Here is a 19,036-nt window from a genome sequence, read left to right as displayed (position 1 = left end):
AGTTAATCAGTTAAAAAGTGTGTGATATAGAGTCAATATTAAGGAAAACTCCATTTTTATTTTAATATCACATAATACACTTTCTTCTGTTCTGATTCTAAAATTTGTAGATTGAACCTGCGGGTTTATTTAGAGTTTCCCTTGTAGTTTAATACTAATATGTATTTGCTTCAGATAAACAGTATGTGTATCTTTTGGCAATCACTCAAACAAAAAATGTAAATAATTAATAGCCAGTTGTTGGTCTCATTAAAGCATCGGGAACATTTATCTTTGAATTCTTGTTTTTATTTGGGTATACACTTTTAAGGGTCTTTCATTTTTTTATTAAATGCCAAATTGTTTAAGATTCGAACATTTTCGTTATAGTTATGATTTTTGTGAAGAAACGGTAATACTGAGCATTTACCATTCTCTAAAATATCCACTATATGCATCTTTTGAAGATTTAAAACCCTGCAAATTATAACGCGTTGCAACGCGAAACGTTTGAATAATTTGAAGAGTTCTTTTGGTGGCGTTATAATTTGTGATACTACGTGGATTGCTTATATAAGGTATACAACACGTCACTTTTTATACGAGCACAGATGGCCAAGTGGATAGATGTTTACTCCAGTGGCCAGTTGTTCGAGTCTAGTTGAGGGTTACTTTTGTTATTCTTTAATTTTATTTTAATTTTTTTCCTGGAGCTGTGTAGATCAAATGTTTACAGTGATCAATATAAAGCTCGTAATGCTACGTTTCAATACATGCAAAATCTGTGAAAAGGTCCCTTTAAGGCATACAAACCTGTTTGTTGAATTATTTCTATAAATTGAATGTACTTCAAACTTATAATTAGGCATACAACTTTATCAACTAACTGTTAGTTTTAGATAAGAGAATAAGTATGAGCATATTACGAATTCATAAAAAAAATCACACTATATTAAAACAAATTTTGACAATCATATACACCCGTTTAAGATAATAAAATAAAAAACGGATTTTGAGCATTTGAGATGGAATTAATCAGTTCCTTGTCTATAAAAACAAATAATTACTTCGATTTTGTTCTAGACCATATTGATAAATGAACGTTACACGGTTCTTAAAATTAACTATTTTTCCAGATCATATTGATACATGAATGTGCAACGGTTCTCGCAATTCACCAATTTAGTCCTAATTAATTTGATGCACCTCAATATCGTTCGAACCATGCGTAACATACATATTGGCTATCAAATAATTTATTTTCATTTAAACCATTATAAATGCATAAACTGTACTGAAATGAAGTTTTTGCCTGAGCGTTTTATCTACAATAAAGTCCACACGACTAAAGTAAAGACTAAATGTTTACTTACTTTTGAGGTTAAATTAATATATTTTGGTTTCCAAGAACTTACAGTTCAACGTTTTAAAATATCGACCACCTAATAAAACACAGATCTTGCGAATGCTTTTGTCATACATACATGCTTAAATCTCTCTCTCTCAGAATAAAAAAATATTTAGAACAATAAAATAAGTAAAAATACAGCAACAAAAGGTCACCGTGACACACAATAAAAACGTGTTTTTTTACATAAGGGGAACACATTTACTTCCTTATTTATCCGTTAATTGCTAAAGTATTAAAGATTTGTGGTAATAGGGAGTTATAACGTGCTTTCACTTATGCGCTATTTCTTCGAAATTTATGCTAAAGGATTTTTTTTAAATCTTGCTAATATTCGCCAACTGGTGTCAATACAGAACTAATAAAATAAAGGAAGAGAAGTTTTCTGCTTTAATAATTTGGCCATTATGTCTGGGATTGTTTTATAGATAAGGAAAACTCCCAACCTTTTTACTTTATCATTAAATGGGTCTTTTCACAGATTTTGGCATATTTTGAAGTTTGTCATTAAATGCTTTATATTGATAATATAAACAATGGATACAAAAAGCACCAGAACCAAATCAAGAATACAATTTAAAAAAAGGTTACCTCAGCTGGGCTTGAACCACTGACCCCTGGAATCCTGGAGTAAAAAGTCTACAACTTAGACCACTCGGTCATTCTTCCGAATACACTGTCAGATGTATCTTATACTTTATATAAGCAATCCTCATAGTTTCACAAAATATAACGACCACAACAGATATCTCCCAAATTATTAATTCGTTTCGCGTTGCAACGCTTTATTATTTTCGGGTTTTTAAATCGCCAAAAGATGCATATAATGGCTATTTTAGAGATCAGTTAATGTATAATATTACTGTTTCCTTACAAATATCATAACTAAACGAAAATTTGCGAATCTGAACTTTTTTTTTGATTTTTCATTATGACATTAATTCCAATATATGTTCTCCGTATTCATATTTTACTTGTGGCTTATTTTAAGAAATTTGGGACCATTTCTTTCCTGAATGTGCTACTTAAAATTGTAACATATAGCTTGTTTTGAAAACGTGGCAACAGTGTTGTCCTTTTTTCAGCTTTGCATGATTGCTGCAATTTCGATAATTGACTTTGCAGGTTTAAGCATTAAATTCTCTTTAAATCACTGCTCGCTGTGCTTAGATATTCATGATGATTTCCGATTTTAGTTGCCCATGATATTTCAGATCGTGAGAACAGATATAACGGTTAAAATTTGAATAACAACAACAACAATATATTAGTATGTTCCTTTATGTGAACAGCTTCCATGGTTGTAATTAATAAGAAAACCTTGAACTCAGTATATATGTTTTACATGTTTGTTATATCTTTTATAGATTTCTGTATAGAAGTATTGGAAGTATAACAAGCTAAAGCAACACTGATTTTCTTTCATTCAATGAAACCGTATCAACTACGCCACGGCAATCTACGACTGCGTTTAATTGTCCATAATAGCGATATATTGAACAAACTTCATTTGTTTGGTTATATTACATCCGCATGTCACACATCTGCTACGGATGTTAACTTGCGTGGTAATCAACAAAAGTACATCATGCAGCCAACGATAAATGAATAGCGTTTTGTTAATACTAAAGTAGAACGATTAAAATTTTACGATTTTTAATGCTTCAATACCTTCCAGCCTTTAATTGTATGTTAATTTGATGAAAATAGTAAACGATACTTTCATACGCAGTTTTATTTAATACAGCACAAAATATAACCCAAAATACCATGTTAAACAAGCCGTAATGTAATCTTTCTGATCATCTTGCTAATGAATTTGAATTATTTATACCCAATCAATAAATATGTTTAAGTAATTGATTAACAAGTACAAATATTACCGATCCAACTTGCATTATATCGTTACGCTGGTAATGAAACTATAAAAAAATATGCGGTCAATGTGTACGCCTGATTGTAATTTATGCGAATGAGTGTGTGACTTGCGAATTACTGAATGTAAAACTGACGATGGTATATACAGTTGTACGTTGCATACTTTTTTTTAAGATATTTTATTATTTAGTATCATTTTAATCAGTTCTAATTAACATTAATGTTATTTAAAACAATTTCGTTGCTTGAAATACATGTATATTAAATTAAGTGTATGCTCGAATGCGCTTGTGCGAATGCAATAATACTGTGAGCTTTGCAATGCTATTATGTGATCACTTTATTTACCCCCAGAGGCACCCCAAGTTATAAGTGTGCGGAAATATATACAATTTAATGATTTTCAAATTGTTACTACTTGACCGAGTTCAATTATTGTTTGTCTTGTATTTTTGGCGAGCATATTTCGCACCGTGTTTTCTAAAACATATTAGTGGTTAGGGCTTTATATCATAAACAAAAACGGTATCATTTTATTTTAAGTGTTTTGGTGCATGCCCGTATAAAAATAAAAAAGTACAGTCCTAAGTATTCAATCGTTTGCGTTTGAATAGCTTCTAAGCTTTTTAAGTTTCGAACAATGATATTTAATAAGAAATTATATTTTTGCTGTTTAAGTCTGCGTGTTATTAAAGTCCCTGATTTTACCTTCGTCAATAAGCTTTCAAATATGTGAACTATATTTGGATAATCTTTTAAAAAGTCGCTTAATGATCACTAATTGCCCTTAAAAGATTACATTCTATTATTGCACAGTTTTTACGAAATCAGTAAATGTGTACCCCAGTCATAATAATAATTGATACATTAAAATATTCATATATTTAACTTATGTACATTGTCTATGCGTTCTGTTTCTTTTCTTTACTTAAACTGTAATGAAACCAATTATGGGTCAAACCGAGCAAATAAGTTATATTATAATTTGTGTCAACATTTTCTTCTTTAACTTTAAATTCTATAAGGACGTATAAATGAATAAATGGACAGATGTTAATTGTTGTAATCGCTGCTCGTATAACGCTTACAATATATCAATCGCAGGGTTACACACAACTACATTTCCAGACTAACAGAGCGTCAAGCTCAATTAGGGACAGTTAGTCCTCAATTACTTAAGTCAAATCTGTATAACTTGCTTGCTGAGTATATGTTAAAATGGATATTTGAGTGATTGCCAATTCATTAAGCTTCGAAAGTTATTATTTTATTCTACAGCCACAAACCAATAATGTATCGTAAAGTACGTTTACACCAGTATGCATATGCATGCTGAATTAAACTTTATCGAGAGATTGTTATGTAATAAACATCTAAGCATCCATTTAAAGTTGTTGGCAGTTGATTTTTATTTACACGTATGAGAATATGTGTTTTTATTGTAAAATCTGTATAAACTTGGCGTTTATCACGATTGCAACTGTACTGTATAATTATCATAAACCTCCCAACTATCGCAATATCTGCCCGATCTATCAAAGAATCTATTGCTGTAAATGCGTTTTTAACTGAACACGCATGCGGCTTAACTTAATGAGTATTATTTAATTATGTACGTGCGAACAGCGATTCCTCATCTACTTAACAAATAATGTTTTAAAGGTGTCTGAAGGTGCTTTTATGATGTTTTCATTGGTGTTTGTTTATATGCTAACATATATGTCAATAACATAATTTCAGAATATAGGAACAGTGTACGGGTTTAATAATTTACAGTTTTTCAACTTGTATATTTAGAATGTTGTTTCCACACAATATGTATAGTTAAACTATTAAATAACAATAACGCTAATGATGAACGTTCTTTAATCACGCGTTTACATAATGCATTTAAATATCCCAAAGTATGTTTGATTTATGAGTGTTTTTTATTCTTTCAAAGAAATACTGTTGTTTTATTGTATAAGTAATTTCAAATTATCGAATGTTTTTAATTATTTTAACCCCCCAAAAAACAACAACACACCTTTGTTTACTTATTTTGGTTACTGAAGGTAGATAACTTTTTTTATAAATAACAATAAGCAGATATGTCAATGTTAATAATTGTGCATCAAAAAAGACCGTGATAAATATAGGGAATGTTTATGGGTATGTGAGAAAGTATGTATCAAAATATACTATTCAGAGCAAAACATCATGACAAGCAAAAACGACAGCGAAAACACTCTTTAGGCCACAGTCCGTCTTAAATCGTCAATCTTACTAGCATTAATTATAACAGCTAAATCAGTACCGCAGACATTCCGAATTCATATTTGGAGAAAATGGAATCAGTGTCGCTTTGTATTTGGCAGTCGAACTATCCTCAGTAATACCTTCACGGACTAGCAGAAACGTTTCTTGAGACGCAAATGATATCTGCTAATGCTAGCGAACGGTCTAGCTGCTGCGACAAAACTTATATCTTATTCGCCATTCAGATCTTCAGTTATAAAGGAATACTATTTATCGTTCGTTCAGTGATACAGTGTACAGAGAAGAAAGTGGTTAACCTAACATGAACAAATAAAACGTGTTTGAGTTGCATACTTTTGGGTAAAAGCTATCAATGTTTGTTAAAACTGTGTTAATTACTTAAACGAATAGTTAATACATTTACAATAACAAAAACAACATTTGAATGTTCACTTGGAATAAATTACAGAGTGTGCATATTATGTTAATAGGTTTACAGCAATTAACATAAATTGCACACATTTCTCCAGTATTTACGTTTGAACGCATTAAAATAAACGCTTTATTGTGGAAATTACCGTACAACAAAACCGTTACGTTAAAGTGACTACATTTAAGACGTCTATTTGACCTGTGGAGTTTCCATATTGAAAGTAAGTTTAGAAAGTTTAAAATACTTTTATTTCATCCAATAAAAGGTGTTTCTGTACAAAAAAATATAAGAATTTTAATACAAATTATAATGCCACCTTTATGTAGCTATATAGAGTATTCTGTTATTTATCTGAGACGTACTTAGAATTAATGGATCCACTTTTTCTGTCTAATCTATTTTTCAGATAAATATTTATAACACACATATTATTTTAATAAAACATATAATATTATTTAACGCCTTGCATTAATAAAGTACAATTAGACAATTATACAATATTTGAAAAATTAATATACCATGTTTGCGCGACACGCGTGTGTCTACGGTTTTACTCTACTGTATCTGAATTTATTATAAATTGTTTGCGACAAAACTGTTTAAATAAGAATGCCTTATGATTATCGTTAAATGTACGAATATTCACCTCGACCACTGTAACTAGTTCACTCATTGCTGAGTGAACTATTTATCGACATAATCATAATAGAATACAACTCTTACTAAATTAAGAATAAAATGCACTTCTCCTATTTAAACGCTATCATCACAATCAATGTGCGCAAATTATTCCAAAGTATGCTTATATAAATAAAAAAATAAATAAATAATATATAAATAATATAAATAATATAAAACGCTTTGATACAATTTTCCGTAGCTTTTGACCGCTCGGTCTTCTTTAGCGGCATTTCAATTTCGTTGCTATGAAATATATTTAATTAAGTGTATGTTCGGATGCGCTTGTTGCGAATTTTTTTTTTTTTTGATTTTCTATAAACGGCTAGAAGCGACTTTATATATATATAATTATTTATATCTGAATTTATTATAAATTGTTTGCGACAAAACTGTTCAAATAAGAATGCCTTATGATTATCGTTAAATGTACGAATATTCACCTCGACTAAGCAGTTGCGTATTGCAATATATATTGAATATTACTTACGTCATGTCATAATTTACGAGCACAATAAGAATCATATGTGGTTTAACATGCCTTCGTGCGAACTTCTAGTATCGCAATAGAACGTGTCTTTAGATCATGTTGGTAAATCTCTGTGTCTATGGCCAGTCCAAATTTTAAACATTTATTACTATGTTTTCTCTTTATTATTTCTTTATTATGTGAATATGTTAAAACAGTATGTTTATTGATAAGTTTATGTATTTTGTACTTTTTCTGTTCAATAAGGCTAACGTTTTAAGCTCTTAGCAAAGAAGTCTTAGCTACTTGCCTTCTTACACAAAAACAATTCTTATTTTACAGAACAAAGCTGACATCAGATTTGCGAGTATTTTCATAACGTTATTTGAAACCATTGCGTTTCAATTATATCAACGGGACTCAAACATGTCATTCCGGAACTCCTCGCTAATCTGGCGAACGACTACTATCGTAACCAGTATTACACAGGAATCGGCAGATCCCTACCAATTCTTGCTACCATGGTGGCAACAGACAATATTCTTCGTTGCCTGCGCAGCAATTCTGCTCATTTCTGCCGGCGGAAACCTTGTCGTCATCTGGATAGTTTTGGCCCACAAACGCATGCGAACGGTCACCAACTATTTCCTTGTCAACCTGGCTCTGGCGGATTTCCTCATCTCTCAGTTAAATCTTCCGTTTACGTTTCTATACTTGTTGTATCAAGACTGGTGGTTTGGAACGTTCTTCTGCAAACTATCCTGTTTTATATCCCCTTGTACCATCTCTGCAAGTGTCCTCACCTTCATGGCCATCGCCGTTGACAGGTTAGTACGACACTTTAACACCACATACGTTTAAGTAAACTAATCAATTGCATGCTTATATCTCTGCGCAGACGATTTATAGTGGATTTGCATATTTTTAACTTAGCACGATTATTTCTTTAAAAACTAGCAAGTGGACTGTTACGGGGTTATTTTATACAACAATGAGGTCTCGAACAATTCATTTTGTAACAAAAATTGATAAAGTAAGTTGCATTAGTATTGACCAGAATAGTTTTTTACTTTAGATGGAACAACTTTCTTATAAATGAAAACTCTCAATGTAGTGTGTTCGAGGGTTTTAAAAACTTTTAATAATGACATTAAACTATACTATACATTAATATTTAGACACTAACTTTTCGAAAAATAACAATTAATGTTTGTTAACATGCAATAAATTATTGGAAAAAACAAACAAATTAAGTGCCCAAAGTATTTAAATTGTGACACGCCAGTGTGTTTTTATATATTTAAATCAGCGGAACATATGTGAAACTTTGCCCAGTTAGTTACATATGGGCATGTAGATTACATTTTTGGATATGAACTCATCACAAGTACTTGAATAAAAGGGCAGTGTGGGTTTCTTATCTGCTTGATGAATTAAACTGTATTTATTTTACATAGAAACATTTTACGCAATACTTTAATAAGAAGTTTTTTACGATTTGTTCTGCTAAGCTGTTGGCTTGAGAAAGCCGACAAATTATAACGTCAGACGCATTGACACGTTTTTACGAGAATATTTACACAGTTGAAGCAATAATAAATAACATAATTATGTTTACATGTATTAAATTATAGGTATAAACAGATAAAGTGCGCAAAGTATTTAAATAGTGACACGCCAGTGTGTTTTTAATTATCAAAAATCAGCGTAACATATTTTAAACTTTGTCCAGTAAGTTACATATGAGCCTTGAGATGACATTTGTTTGGAGATGAACTCATCATAAGTACTTGAACACAAGGGCAGTGTGGGATTCTTACCAGTTTACAGCCAATGTTTGCCAATTATCTGGAACCATGCAAGGATCTGGTGATGTACAAACAGGTTTGATTATAACTTTTGGCTATGCGTGCACGCTTTTGATAATATATGCTACACATTAATGTGTCTAATGTTCCAAGGAGGTATATTGAAACAATATATTAAAAACAGAAAATATGCTCAATATAAAAACATGCTGTATTTTTATTGTTTTGATTTTATTTCAGACTTATTGATTACTCGCACGTTGGTTAGATTTGTTTACTGATGTTGACCATAGCAAATGAACTGAGCCACCCATTTTGATAAATACTAGTTTTATTAGTTAGAGAAAGAGCGCGTGTGCATGGTTTCCATGCCGCTATGTGTTCTCCTTTTTTGATTTTTAGTCTCTATTAACTCCGAGTTAAACAAAGTTTCAATGTTTACAATCAATTATCTGAACACGTAGATAGTTATACGTTTCGCCATCCAAACATGATGTTAGTAGTTTGGTCAATGTTAATTCCATTTCATATTTAAGGTTTTATTATCTCTTCGCAGATAGTTAATGGTATCTAACTGTAGGCGGTAAAACACCATTAATTTCCCGTTTCCTTATGTAATTACTTTTCACTCGACAAATGTGTATCCTCGAGACATATTTCATCCCTAATAATGTGTTTTAAACAAAACCATACGAAGTATTAATTTGATGCAATACACTGTTTTGAAGTATATAGGGACAATCCATTCAAGGTCGATCTTAAAACTGTTGGGTTGAACGTAAAACATCTGTGCATTACATTTAAGCGTGTTCTTATACATTTCTATTTGGCAATTAAGTTACTCACAGCAGTTTTAGGTAATACATATTGACAACTATTTTGATATTGATTTAAAATGACATTTCTACATTTTCGCGACTATTTTCAACGAAGCTAATAACATACAGACACACGTCGTAATATTTTAATATACTCGTTTTCGTCAAAATTATAAAATGACCAATATTCCAGACATTTGGAAATTATGTGAATCGTAAGACATCTTTTAAACAGCTGGTTTGTAATGACTTTTACTCGCACGGACCGTGTTGTAACTATACACATTGCGACATTGGTTACATACTAAAATATGCTACAGACATAATGATTTCACCTATAATAGCAATGAATACGCTTTTTCTTTATTTGTCATTTATTTTAAAGACTGGCCAATTTACTTTACTAGGTTAACAATGTAAAACATGGCAGTTCAATAGGTACTGTAATACTGGTGTACAGGTAGTAAGTCATATAATTATATGTATGTACCATATAAATGTTGATGTTTTTAAACTGCAGCTCGGTAAGGAAGCACAGTATTACATATGATAGAATGATAACAAGTATACAATCCCAAAACTTAACACTAACATTTAAAAATACTGGACGCCCTTAATTCGACACTGTAACAACAGTTACTGAGTCCAAACGTCTTTGCTGATTGTAATTAATATATACACGTTATTCGACAATTTATATTCTGAAAAAAATGTGCCATAGTGATGACAGTTATGCAATTTAACTAAAATGAGAGAGCCTTTACTCATTTAATATTGAAGGAACAAGACAAAACAACTTGTTTAATAAAATATATACGCTCAGAGTAAATGTTCAAGGTTTTTCTTTAATGATTCATGAAAGTGTACATACTAGTCAAAACTTCGTTCCTAAAGGTTGCGCTGCTCCGTTTTTTTAATTATTATTATATTAGAATGATGGATAATACGAATTATTGTTTTAAATTGTAAGTATGTTATTATTTACAAGTAAAATACAACGTTTAAAAAAACGTTTGATGTACCAGCGAAAAGTAATATCTAATATCACGTTAGTTTAGCAAAGCAACGTCAAGATAGGAAATGTATTTGTTTTATTATAAAAAAAATGTTGTACCCGATACTTATATTTATTTACTGAAAGAGCAGCAGTTCCCGTTTTATCACAGCTATTAATATGCCTTCATTAATTGGTATAATTTAGAACAATGAACTTTTTCAGACCTTTTTGACACGCTCTCAATGGTGTTGGGTATCTTAAATTTATCAGAATTATAACAGCTGATCCACCTGAATTTACCTTAAAACCATTGTGCATATTGAAGTTGAATTAAAAAAACTCATTGATACAACGAAAGATACTTGTTTCGGAAAACAACAACATTTTATTCTGAGCAAAATTTCATTCTTTACATCAAGATTGAAGATACCTATGGATTTAAAAAAACAGTTATTTATATTAGATAGATACTTCAAGTTCAAGCCCCTCCCTTGCGTCAATGGTAATGTGTAAACATATTCACTAATAATCCTTTAAACAATATACTTTTATCAGTAATACTTATTACAATTTTAACAATTTTGACGAAATTATAGTTTTATTTAATAGTACTCCTTTTTTTAAATGGTAGGATATTGATAGATACGTATGGCATAATTCGTGATATAGGACGAAATATTAATTAAATCTACTACTAAGCAATCAGTATTTGCCTCGTTATTTTATTAGATTTGATATAGCTAGCATATAACTCCAAACTTACGCTACACTTCGCATACCCTATCGGTCTATAAGAAGAATGTAATTGGTTAATTATTTCCTAATAACATTACATTCGCTCGGGTCTACCTTAATGGCCGATCTGCCTTATATGTATGTATTGGAAACAATTATACAGCAGACACTGTTACGAAGGAAGCTATATAGCGAATCACCTCAACTCATTAAAGAGCGTTATATTCATAAACATTGTTGCTAGCTTGAGCATTTGTGGTATGCTGTTCGTAGCAATTAGGCGATACCGTTAGTTTCACAATAAGATCATAAATTCCATATTCCGTTGAATACAATGATAATTGAGCTCGGTGGTATTGAGTATAAGAGATGTTCTGCATGGACAAATGCGAAATATTTGCCATGGACCATGGTTTGACACTTGAGAATCTAGGTTAGTAATTGCTTTGCTAGCGAGTAATGTTATTCATATACGTGTTCCATTTTTACATTTTCTATTATATTTACATAAATGTATACCATTCTGAAAGCACATGCCTAACGAACGTCCATTAGTACCGTAACTATTATACTTATTTTATAATATGCACTTTAAGTCAAAGAAGCGGTAGATTTGATGCAAAGTAAATATTAACAGAAATATTAAATACTCCTATGAATACTTATTCCTTTAGTAAATGACATATCTGCCTGTTGAAATAGATTTCAATTATGCGCTAATATGCGGATCCTGCTGCACAAGTTGTTAGACATTATTCTTCATGAAACAATAACTGAGCAATAAATCATCCGCTTAAACACATTAAGACAATGTGTGAGAAGTTCAATTGTTTCTGTAATGGTTTTGCACTTTTAAATTCCCGCTCAAGCTGTTTACACGTAAAACTAATATGTATTTTAGTATAAATGCAAGTTCTTAAGGCGCTCTCAAGAGCTCATTGTCTGATTTAATATATTCTTTAATGTAAACGTTTTGCCTATTAGAGCTTTAAGAGACGAATATTTTTTTCCAGATGTTGAGATTAAATTGCTACGCATGATGAGAGTCTGCACCGGTACAGTTGTTTGATGTGTGTTATTAAATAATTACGGTGTTATCTTTTAAACATTTAATGACATCGTGTGTTTTGTTTAAGACGAATTGGTATATTTATTGTTTTCACTAATCGACAAATAACATTAAAGCAAGCGATGATGTTTGTGTCGTTTTATTTTATGACTTTTAGGTGGCGAAAATTGTGTTTTAAAAATACAATGCTTATTTGTAAAATATCAAAGTAGGTTGTCAGAGATTTCTAAAGTTATGTTTAGATATTTCAATACAATCTTTAAAAGTATTTATAGTTTTAAAATGACGTAATGATTGCATAATAACACTTACCTGCGTTTTTGTATTATTCGATTTAAAGTGATTTGTCCCTCACATGTAACGTATACATATTTGTGTTGCGGCAAATGGTTAACATCTTCTGCCATTAGCGTTGGCTGATCAATAAATGTTTTGTTTTCCACAGGGCTTGGCGCTTTCATTCTGACATATGTACTTGGTAACGTGGTACAGATGAAATGAGCTTGGCGCTTGCATTCTGACATATGTACTTGATACCGTGGTACAGATTTCATGGTTTATGCTTTCTACATGATCAGTTCGGTTTTCATAAAATTCAATTATGCTACGGATTTATCCGTGTTCTTCGTACATTATAGTGATGCATACATGTTTTAAGCATTGTTCTTTCAACAAAAGACCAGTTCTCGGATTTAGGAGAATACTTCAATGTAAACTTTAAGCACTTATTGGAGGCTTGCATTAAGTGCCGAGATTTTCCTTTTCATATGAATGAAGCACTTGCCTTTTTAGAGGTTTCTGAACATATGCAATTGTTGGTTTATGCAGCTGCAATGCTTTCAAACGATTTAATATTCCAATGAAGCGGCACTTGTTTTAAGTTGTAATCATTTTCAATATAAAGGTCATAAAAATTAAGATGTAACCGAAAGGTGTTGTCTTATGGGTTTATGTATTTGTTTCATCAGAAAAGTATTCCGGAACAATAATATTATTAATAACATTTTTACAATATAGCAATTAAGCTTCAAAATACAACTTGCCATATACATTGTAAATATGGAAAAGTTCCTCTAGAAGACCATTCTTTCCTATTTTAGGCAATTAACCGATTTTCAAACATAGTTATTGCTAGCTTATTGCAAAAGTTTCAAATTGAACGATACATAAATATCGGACTCAGTTGAATGCTATCACAATGTAGTGTCAAACGCTTCCCAACTATAATCTAGTGCATTCTATCATGTTCGTTCATTCACAATTCATTTTTTTAGCTCGTGCATGGCTCTGAGGTTATCTTTAAGAAACCGCCGAAGTATGTTCCTCTAACTATTAGTTTCTCTGAACATACGAACATTCGTGTTTATATCTGCATTTGCTTTTGTTGTTACGGAATATGAAAAGCTTGTTATGAAGTGTCAAACGAAATATGCAATACCTAACGCGATATGTGACTGACGCTGTGTTGTTAATGCAATTTAAGCAATACTCTGCATACGAAAATGCAAATCTTTTTATAACAGAATACTATATTTCTACATGTTTCGTATCTTGAAACATTAGATAATTACTTAGGGTATGTATACGCAATCTATTTTAAAAGCTAAATATATAAAATTGTAATTATGACATATTACATATTGTCTTTAAAAGAAACGACATTGTCAATGTCATAGATTTCAAGGACATATTTTTATGTTTATGTTTGTGCTTAAATACAGAATTTGACAATGCCTATTATATGATATTATAATTTTAATGTATAATCCACATCCTTTATTAGGCAGCCTTATGCGCACGTTTGTTTATAAAGTTAACATGTGTTAGCTATTATATACAGAAACTGGAGTGAACAAACATTCTAGTGAGGTCCTTCAAATATCAATATAAGTAAAATATAATATCCCATGTTGGTTAATAATTTCAACTAGTATCGATGCATTTCATTGTCGCATTCATCAATCAAATACTTCAAACATTTAGGTAAAATATATGTGTTTATTATTACAGATACATAGCGATTATATATCCCCTTCGACCACGCATGCCAAAACGTCACGTGGTTTTGACGATAATCGTCATCTGGCTTTTCTCCATAGCCTTGGCATTTCCGAACCTTATTTACTTTGCAACGGCTCCTTATCCTGCAGGTTCAGTATGCGATGTCACATGGCCAAAGGAAACGGATCTAGCGTAAGTATCTTGTTGCTTTGCGTCTGCATTAGCATAAACAATCCCTGTTATTAAAGTAGTGTGTTGAGGTCAATCATTCAGGTCTATCTGGGGAATAGCTGTTGTATGAATATGTCTTGAACAAGCGTTGTTTTAAATTAAAAACAATGCATTAAAATTGTGGAATGAATATTAATCAAACTATAATTTTGTCTTAAACAAGAAGAAAAATAAATTTTATTGTGTACCCTGTATACCAACATTTTATTTCGTCGAAAAAATTATTAGATAGCACACGTCAACAGTTTTTATGCGCATGCGCTTAAAGTGGTTTAAATAGAACTGAGTTTAATTGGGGCTTATTCGTTCCTATAGTGCATTTGTATATTCGTTTAACCCCGTGTACTTAAAAGACATATAAAGCTTATACATGTAGTTTGCACATATTTATTAGACAGCTATTACTATATAACACTGATGTTAATTATAGAAGGGTATGACGATTCGATATTCTAACTTTATTGTAGTACATTGTATTTGCTTTACTGTTTTATCAGCACTGTTTTTATCATATCGTACGTTACAATATTATATCTTGGTGCTTAATAAATTGTATGTGTATTTTTGTATCAAATGCATTATATGAATATCATGCAATTTTTTGGACGTGGAAAAAATATGTTTTATAATGATAAGCTGGATTATACTGAGATACTATGATATGTAATTCAATGGCATAGCATTAATGTTATACTGTTTTTTATTTCGCATTTAATGACATCGAATTTAAAATAACTTAATGTTGACTATGTTTCGTATTTTTTAATAAATGTATCAAAATAAACGCATAGTAGAGACGATAATTTTAATATAATTATGTTGCTGGTAATGTTATATCGTTATTTATGTCACTCGTGATAAAAATTATCTAATAGAACAATTTGGATTAGAAACAGCAAAGAATTAATATTCTCTTAACACCTTAAATATAATTTCTTCTGAGTGAACATTTACAACTTCACTTTCCCTAACTCGTTCTCAACCATTGCAGGTACCACTACCTGCTCCTCGTGCTAAACTACCTGTTTCCACTGCTAACGCTTGTCTCCGCCTACTCGCGCGTTGGACTGGAGTTATGGGGAAGCAGGGCTATCGGGGAGGAGACTTCAATCCAGACAGACAGGGTCAGGTCGAAACGGAAGGTATACCGCTGAGATAAAGCAAACATGAAATGAAACAAACATAGATGTCAATCATGTTGTTTATTTTGTTATATCGAAAGATGCAAATGAAGAACGCTGAGATTGGCTTGTATTTTTTAGGGAAATGATATTATGTGCTGGAAAAAAGAAAGTATTATCATTCAGAAAGATGGTGTCAAGTCTTTAAAAAAAGTATGATACAACTAATAAGGAGCTTTATCGATGAGATACATAGACATAGAATAAATACATACTAGAGAAGGGTTGCATGCAAAAAATGTATAGAGTCAATAAACAAATAATATGACGATCCATGCAAATGATATATTCATTTGATTTTATCGAATGAGACGCCAGTGATTAAGTCTTTAAAACTGTTTCTTACACAATATTTGCTTAAAATACTACTTCACATACGTATGTTTAGTCATATATAAAATGTTTCTGTTTTATTGTTGTAGGTGGTTAAAATGATGATCGTGGTGGTTCTGATATTTGCTATATGCTGGCTACCAATGCACACATACTTTCTACTGACCAGTTACTACAATTCGATAACCGAATACGAATACATCCAACAAATCTACATCATAATCTACCTGATGGCCATGAGTAACTCCATGTATAATCCTATCATTTATGGATGGATGAATGCAAGGTAGGGCATATTGTTTAAAAGTACACATCTTTGAATAGGATACAACATACACGTCAATCCATGTTCCTCGTAAACGTGTAAGAATATTTACTTGTATAGAACATTCAAAAGCCTTACAGTTTTACTTACTGAAATCCATTGTGTGGCATTCTTATAGACAACGGCCGTGTAGACCGATCAACAATCGACACATTTAACAATATTAGAAACAATAACAAATGGACTACATGCATTTATCCCTTTAGCCAGGGAATGTTTCATAGAAAAGTTAATAAGATTGCTCAAGAAGAAAATTATACAGACCGATATTCAAACGGCCAAGCCCGGGCAGTAATTAAAAGCAATATATTCAATCGTTTGAGGAAATTTGTAAAACAGTATATCATAAATAATTACATATGGTATGACATAACACTTCCAAGTATCTCGATAAAAGCTTAAACTTGAAACCATCTGATACCATTGGTTGGTAGTGTTCTGTTTTATTGATCTATGACATAATTACCTCGACAGAAAAGTAGTTTTTGAACAGCACTTTTAAAATCTCCATTTTTCATGGAAATAAACGGATAAGTGTCGATTATATGTGTCGCTTAATTTGGTGTTAATACGATGACTTATTTTTTTTAATCTGTGAAATAAGCATTACAATATAATGTAAACATCTTTATATATAAACTCTACTATCTGCAAAATACTTGTATGGTGATATCCGAACTTTTATTTCACTCATTAATTCAAATAAGTATCAAGCGTTGCTATTTATTGATGTTCGACTTGAACATGGCGCTGTAGTCATAAGTCAAAAAGTGCAATCAATACTAATTTATACTGAATTTTTTTTTTTTAAACTGTAGATCTACACACTGATAAATATTTAATAAGCGGCAATTTTATGAATTAGTTTTAACTGACAGATACCTTTCAACAGCTGTCATTTAATAATTACAAACTATAAGGTGGTGTGATATAGAAAATTAAAATAAACTCCGGAATATTAAGTATAGCATATGTTATGCACCTTAAATGTGCGCTCATAAGAATCCATGCAATAATACTTCAAACATTATTACAAAGATAAGTTCGTAATGTACAAGAAGTTAACCTTACGTCGTTTTATGCTAGTAGCGTTATACGTATTTTTGTTGCATATGTAATACGCATAGTTTTACAACAAAAATCACAACATATATGTGTCCTTGCATCGGATGCCCTTTTTCTGCTGAAGAAAATCATATTATAAAGTATGGAATATAGCTACTGTACTTATGAGGTCTTCAACATATGGGTATTGATTTAAGAAGTGTTGTAGTTCTTGAATTATTCGATTCAATGTCGAATTTCGCCATAAGCAAAATTAAAGCATATCTAACCGGATGGGCTATATATGCTTTTCCAATTAGAAAAAATATGGTAAACATAGGTAAGGCCCTCGAGACGCTATATCGCAATCGAGACGATAGTATATACGTCCGACACAGCTCTGTCGGGTGTTGTTATTTAATTTGAAGATCAAAAATAGATCAATTTAGGATTCTGTTTTTTCTTTAATGTTTGCATTTTATAAAACATATATCTCCTGCAAATGATTATGTTGAAAAGTTATTTCTAGATATAATATGCAGTACACAAAACCGTTTTACTATTATTAATTATTAAGCCTGTTATCTCAAGTCCTCTACTTTCAGATTCCGGGAGGGGTTTATGCACGTGTTTTGTTGGTGCCCGTGTCGCCGTTGCAAGAGGTCAAGGACCCAGATTCGCTTTCGGCGCACACTCTTTCCCAACGCAGCTAGAGCAATGTCCGAGAAGTACGGTTCAGATAGAAACGGTTACTTGATGCACACAATGACGGAGTACGTAGACACGGAATCCTGCATCACTCGACGCAGTAACAAAAGCCAAAGCACCGTCTGCCGAGGATCGCCCAGTCGGATGGAGCATGCCCTGTAAATACTCAATGCGACCATAGTTGAATATTCAACAAATGCAAAGCACCGTTCGCCTTTTATCGCCTAGATGAAAATTATTGGTAACTCATTCTGATTAGAAAGTATAGTATTTTTTTAAATCTTTAAAGTTACTGTTTTCAAAGTAAATTTGATTGATCAACATCAAAATATCGCTGCATTAATGATGTGGCTTAATTGGACATTTCACAATTGTATCGTGTTTTTTTTGTGTGCCAGTGTATGCCACTTGTTCAATGCTTCCTCTTTATAAAGTAAAGTGCGACTGGTTTTCATTCAATTAATAAATTGTATGTTTGTATACTTTAATATAACGTTTAGTTGTAAATACAAATGTAGTTTAATCATAACTGATGCCATCATGGATTATTTTTAACAGGGCACAACACTATTATTATACTGAAAACTATAACAAAACTGAACTTACAATACATTATTGAACTTGTAACGATGTCGCAAATGTCATATGTAAAATATTATTTAAATGTTATTTAATGTTCTTTAGACACTGTGGAACAACAATT

General features: G+C 31.4%; 1 protein-coding gene across 1 annotated transcript; it reads left to right on the top strand.

The window, feature by feature from the left end:
* The first annotated feature begins 7,509 nt into the window (after nt 1–7,509).
* Nucleotides 7,510–18,542, top strand: LOC127869996 (tachykinin-like peptides receptor 99D). Its single transcript, XM_052412657.1, has 5 exons — nt 7,510–7,910; nt 14,521–14,703; nt 15,734–15,884; nt 16,346–16,542; nt 18,231–18,542. Exons 1-5 carry the CDS (start codon nt 7,510–7,512, stop codon nt 18,493–18,495), a joined length of 1,197 nt encoding a protein of 398 aa, XP_052268617.1. The 3' UTR covers nt 18,496–18,542.
* The last annotated feature ends 494 nt before the right edge of the window (nt 18,543–19,036 follow it).

The sequence above is a fragment of the Dreissena polymorpha genome, chromosome 2 (assembly GCF_020536995.1).
Source record: "Dreissena polymorpha isolate Duluth1 chromosome 2, UMN_Dpol_1.0, whole genome shotgun sequence".
In the NCBI taxonomy this organism is placed as follows: domain Eukaryota; kingdom Metazoa; phylum Mollusca; class Bivalvia; order Myida; family Dreissenidae; genus Dreissena; species Dreissena polymorpha.
This window is presented reverse-complemented; position numbering and strand designations above follow the sequence as displayed.